The sequence below is a fragment of the Chaetura pelagica genome, unplaced genomic scaffold, assembly GCF_000747805.2.
Source record: "Chaetura pelagica isolate M959 unplaced genomic scaffold, ChaPel_1.0 scaffold49, whole genome shotgun sequence".
In the NCBI taxonomy this organism is placed as follows: domain Eukaryota; kingdom Metazoa; phylum Chordata; class Aves; order Apodiformes; family Apodidae; genus Chaetura; species Chaetura pelagica.
Window position 1 is genome coordinate 361844 of NW_009970715.1, and position 5873 is coordinate 367716.

At 54.2% G+C, this 5873-nt stretch overlaps 2 protein-coding genes across 2 annotated transcripts in view; both read right to left on the reverse strand.

Annotated features, from left to right (window-relative positions):
- The window catches only part of PRKRIP1 (PRKR interacting protein 1 (IL11 inducible)), a 13863-nt gene extending 9147 nt beyond the window's left edge, over positions 1–4716 (reverse strand). The window contains exon 1 of the mRNA XM_010006048.1: positions 4552–4716. Coding sequence (XP_010004350.1) covers positions 4552–4716 — 165 coding nt within the window. The remainder of the gene's footprint in view (positions 1–4551) is intronic.
- Positions 4717–5775: 1059 nt separating this feature from the next.
- SH2B2 (SH2B adaptor protein 2) overlaps positions 5776–5873 on the reverse strand; it is an 18382-nt gene continuing 18284 nt past the window's right edge. The window contains exon 8 of the mRNA XM_010006049.1: positions 5776–5867. Coding sequence (XP_010004351.1) covers positions 5776–5867 — 92 coding nt within the window. The remainder of the gene's footprint in view (positions 5868–5873) is intronic.

Here is a 5873-nt window from a genome sequence, read left to right on the forward strand (position 1 = left end):
TTAAGCAGTAATTAGGCAGTGATTCCCTCCTGGCGTGGCTTTGCCAGGTGCTGGAAGGGCAGGAAGGTGCTGGGCAGGGGGGACACACGGTGCCCTCTGCATTCATATTCCCTCCTGATGTTAGAAATGAAATGCAGTGTTTTTTGCATTCTAGTGTTAGAAACACAGTGTCAGGTTTGGTTTATATCCTAATGTTAGAAATATATAGTTTGTTTGAGATAAGTGAGATATCTGTGTATTCTAAGGACACCAGAAGTGGTTTATGGCCCAAGAAACTGAGGGAGTGAATTGGGTTCCACCTGGGGATCTAAACATGGAGACGGAGTGATGGGCCACGATCAGACCCAACAAAGCCCCTTCTGTCCTGCTCTCAGGGCAGGATGACACCAGTAGATTTGTTAATTGGGAAGACAGCCCAGGGGGCATGAAAGGTCAAAATTTTACCTTAAAAGGTAAAAAGTGACCTGCTAGAATGGGATGTGTAAACAGGGGCAGGAAACTTATAGGATAATTTGAAGCGTCGGATGGGCTGTGAGCCCTGGAGTGCCCAGCCAGTGGGGAAACAGGGGAGGGAAATTTGCGTTGGAAATAGGGAATATAAACTGTTATTCACCTTGCTATGGATGTGCCTGCTTGTTTAGGTCACCCGTTCTTGCAAGAATGTAAATAAACTGTGCTTCGTTGAAGGATCCGTGTGGGCCTGTTCATTGGCGCGACAAACGTTTCTCACCCTGGGCTTGGCAGGAAAGGTGGATGGAGCAGGCAGGGGCTTGTGTGGCCACATCCACCCTTGTCTGATGGGGACAGAAGGACACCCAGAGCTGGCTGCAGTGTGGGCTTCCTCTGAAGGCCAAATTTCTTGTCGAGCCACCACTGCCCGCCAGAAATGGCCTGGCCTATGCTGGGGCTGTGCCTGTGCCAGGGAACGAGCTGGGAAAGGTGAGCTGGGATGGGAAGAGGGGCTTTCGCCTTCCTGCACTTCATGGAGAGAAAGCTGGAGGCCTCAAGTTGGGCTCCTGGTTTCAGACAGCTCCGTGCTGTGCATGTGGAGAAGGTGACAAAAGGGAACAGAGAGGGGTGAGGAATTCTGAGATTTATGGGTCATTTGTATGGCCTGAATTTATGAAGCCCCACGCTCTCCCTTCCCCGTTCCGTGAAGGAAATGGGAACTGATCCTCAGGTTCAGCCCCCCCTTGTTTACAAAAGACTTTTCAACCTCTGCTGAGGTTGCCATGGCAATCGCACCAGTTTGTGCCTCGTGTTTGTCTTACCAACCCGATTTGTAATAGAATGGTGTGAATGTGGTGCTGGCTGAGCTCCCAGCTGCCACGCTGGCCCTGCAAGGCATCCTTGCAGCAAACAGCTTCCCCAGGCTGCCTGCCACAGCTCACCAGCTCCTGTGCCCCTGCCTCTCACAGCCTTGGCTCCTCTTCAGCCCACCAGGACAGAAACCAGGTTCCTGCCAGCCTGGACTCAGCCCCTAGCAGGGAGACACACCAGCCCCATTTGCAGAGGCTGGGGCTGCTCCTGTCCCCTCTCAGTCACTGCAGAACAGGCTTTAGAAGCAGAGTTGCTGCAAATCCATTGTTTCCTCTCCCCTGCTGAGCACCAAACATGCCAGTTTAGCTCTCTAGCCCATAAGGTGTCACCCTGTTTCTTCCCCCTTGCTGCTACAGCCACCTCTCCACAACACACAGCTCCCCAAAGCGAGGGTGTGCGTGATGAGCTGTCAGGTCTCAGCCCCCTCACGCCAGTCCCCACAGGAGGAAGGCAGAGTGGCAGCTGTGCCCCCAGCCACTGTGACAGCCCAACGGTGCCAGGAGCAGCTGGGCAACCTCTTGCCCAAAGTGTGGCTTGTGCTGGCCATGACTCAACAGCCCTGGGACACAGCAGGCACCAAACAGAGCCCACAAAAACAGTGCTGGGGAAAGAGACCTGGGAGCATCTCACTCTGAAACCACGTGTCTAGGGAACTGGTGCAGGCTCTTGGTGTGTTTATTATGCATGTATTATTTTAAAAATATATTTATCTGGGGAGGGGAGACAAGACTATGACGTGGGTTGTACAAAAATAGGAAGTGTTGCATCATGCCATTAAAAAAATATATGCAAAGCCCACGAAAACAGAGGGCTGGGCTGGGTAGAACTGCGTTCACTGGGGATTTGCATGAGAACAGGGAAGGGTTTTCATAGTTGGGTGCAAATCAAACAAGAGAATTCAGCTCCCTGCTCTGTGTCAGAGCAGCTCATTTGTGTTGCAGAGCAGTGGCACTGGGAGGAGTTGTCTCACCAAAGGGATCCTTCTGGAAGCCTTTTGCTGAGAAAGGCCCTTCCTGGCAGGCAGGCAGGAGCAGCGTGGGCAGCTCCAACACCCGGGACACGTGGGAGGCCCAAATCCCTTCACATTTTTGCCCTCTTCATCACTATGTGCCAGGGTGCAGCCCCGGGCCAGCATCCCTGCAGAGCAGCCCTGCTCCCTGCCTGGCACAAACCCCAGCCCAGCCCGTGTGCTGCTGCTTCCCTCTTGTCCCACTGCTCCATCTCTGCCTTTGATGCAAAGGGATGTGGAGTCCTGCCCTCCCAGCAACCTCGGGAAAGGGAAAGCACGTTTTCCAGCAAGACTAATGTCATAATGAGCCAATTTGCTGCCAGCCCGGGGTGTGAAGGGCTGGGTGCCAGGCAGGAGGAGCAGCTGTCCCCAGGGCACAGCCCTCTGAGCCTGCCTTGCAGGCAACCAAGGGGAAGTCCATACAGAGGGGCTGTCACCTCCCCAGCTCCTGATGGACAAGCTTTCCAGGAGTGGATAATGGGCTCTGGGGACTTTAAAGGAGGGCATGTTTTGCTGAATGGATCATGACACACGAGAGAGCTGAGCAGGTCCCTCCACCACCCGGGAAGCCACATGTGAGCTGTGCCTGGGAGCAGGGGCTGTCACACTGCTCAGCTGTGACACCATGGTCTGGGACAACCTACCAGTGTTCCCAGGGGATCCTCAGCAGGAGGGAGTACACTAGGAAGTCATGCAATGGTGGAGTGTGAGGCACAGTCCCCCAGGAGGGACAAACGAGGGGAGAAAGCCATGTCACAGGGAACTCAGCTGCTAGGAGGTGCTGGCACCAGCCTTTGGCCAGGGAGGTCCATCTTCCCATCTTCCCTCCTCAGGGCTGCCCATTCCCTGTTATGTGCACTACCCCAGGGATGGAGATGTTCTGCCTTGTACCAGTAACAAACCAAAGAAAACAGACTGGGAGGAGAGCCCAGCCTGGGCACATCCTACAACCTCCTTTCTCAACAGTGAGAAAAATGCCCCCTCTCCTCCATCCTCAGTGGAAGGGTGGTCTGACCCCAGCCCCAGCTGCCTCCAGGTAGCCACGGGGGCTGCACACAAGCAACATGACAGCATCCTCCCTCTCTGTCACTTCTTTTCCCTAGCAAATCCACCCAAACCCCATGCTCATGCTCAGGTTCTGTCCTTTTTGCAAGTGGTTTTATTTTAAAACTGGAGGTCGAGTTCTCCTTTTGTTTAACAAGTCATTTCCCCCTCTCCCCCCCACCTCCCCTTTCTTTTTTTAAATAAAATTAATTTATTCTACAGAACAGTAAACTCTTCCAGACTCTTCCCTATTTACAAATGAACATTGTTGCTTGCAGATCATTGCTTCCCCATCCTTTTCCTACCCTGTGACAAAGAAGGTGAACAATCCAGCCAGCATCTGAAGGTCTGTAAGGCAGTGCTTCCCATCCACAACCACCTGGCTCACTAGGACCTTGATGGAGAACAAGGGTGACAAGTGTCTGTGCCACATCCAGAGGTTCCTCCTCATTCATCGTGTGTGTGAAGGAAGGTCCATGTTAAACCCACCAACCAAGAGCATCTGGCCTCTCCTGGCTGCACAAGCTCCTCTGGGCTGGGTTTTAGCTGGGCTGAGGGAGGAGAAATACAGCCCTGGCAGAGCAAACAACTCCTGCTGCCCTCTGAAAGGCCATGTCTGGGGAGAAGGTGGTGTTTGCCAGAGGCAAACCAGCCCTCAGGTCATGCACCCATCAACCAGAAAGGCAGCTCTCACATCATGGGAGGAGGCAAAGAGCCTCAGAGACACCTTCCCTGCCCTCCTGGAGGGTGAGAGACAAGTGACTCCAAAGCTGGGGACACTTTGCCAGCTCAGGAAAGAAGGCACCTAAAAAAAACCACAACAAAAATCACCTGTCCCAACCCAAACCCACCACAAGTCTCCAGGAAAGCTGAAGGGGTTTTAGCTAAGTTGTGGCTTGGCTCATACCTCTCTTTGCACTAAGTCATAACTTCTAGCTGGGTACAGTGGAGCCTGCTCTGCCTGGAGACCCACCTGGACACTTCAAAGCCACCTTGCTCAGGTCCTGCACTGTCACCTAGGCTTGGCCACCAGATGAGCAGCCAGGAGCCCTGGTGATGGGGACAAGCTGCACGAGGCAAAACAAGAAGGTTGTGCTGCCCTGTTGAAGGGTCTCCAAGCCTATGTGAGGCACAGTGAGCAGCCTGGCCTGTAAAACCTCCCTCATGACTGCACTGACCTGCAGAAAAACCACGGACAACACCCTGGCCACTGTAGGTTTCTGCTCTGCTCTCTCTTCCAGGGTGAGCTCCTGTTTCTGCTGCAGAAGCACGTGGCTGCTCTGGGCCAGGTCAGGAAGCAGTGCCCACTGCAGTGCCTGGTCCTTCCTGGCAGCTTCAGCCATGGCTGGCTGAGTTTTACATCTGCTGGGGAGGGACTTCAGCCACCAGTGAGGCTAATCCTGTCACTGGACCTAAATCCTGTTCCACCCCACCAGCCTGGCCTGGCCCCTCTGTGTCAGCTGCTGTTCACCCACCTGCAGCAGCCTCATTCCTTTCACTCTTCCCAGGCATTTCTAAGACAAGACAAAACCAACCTTCAATAGCATCTCATGAAGGTGTTGAGTGTTCCCATCCCCAGGAACCCAGTGCAGCCTCCTGCCTCTGCCTGATGCCCCCCAGACACTCGTTATCACTAACAACTGATGCAAAGTGGGGCTGTTGTTGTATTTTTAAAGGTTTGTTGCCTTGAGCAGTGGAAAACATTGCCCAGCTGCCACAGAGAGAGGGCAGAGGGCTGAGCTGATGCCCTTGCAGAGAGCTGAGGTTTTGAAAAGCCAAGGAAGAGAGGAAAGAAGGAAGTAAAGGGGTTATCCAGGGACTCTCCCACAGGCACAGCAAGGAGAGAAAGGACAAAAGAACAGAGATAGCAGGAAAGCAGGAAAAAAAAACAACCTTCCTCAAATGCAATTCATTCAGCTTTGGGAAAAAAGCTTCTCCTGGCAGAGGGTGGGAAATGTGTCCCAGAGGGAGCCTGAAAGCCAGGCTGGAGAAACCCTCCCAGCCCTGCAGCTGTGGCCTCTCAGGAGCAGGGATCCAGGTGTGCAAGACAATCCTCCATCTGGGGACCTGCCACTTCCAGGATCACACCAAAATGCCAGAGCCCTGTGGCAGCTGGTTGGCAGGGTGGTGGTGCTGGCCACGCTGGAGACTGAGGGGCTGTGCCAAGGAAGAAGGAAGAAGCCCATCACCTCTTGGTGCTGCCATCCTAGGTGGGACATCCTTCCTGGAGGAGACGCAGAGAACTCAGCTCAGCCCCAGGAGAGCTCTTGGTCCAGAAGGAACGGGAAGAAACTGCAAGCTCTGACATGGCACTGACTCTTCCAGCCTCCCAAACCCCCGGGGTGCTGCCCCAACCTCGGGGTGCAGCTGGGACATCCCTCACCATCCACCCCCAAAAAGCCTCAGGGATCGAGGAGCCCATCCCGGCTGGATGGCTGCTGGTGGCAGGAGGAGGTGGCAGGGCTGGTGAGGGGCTCTGCTGCCCCGTATCCCCCTGCCA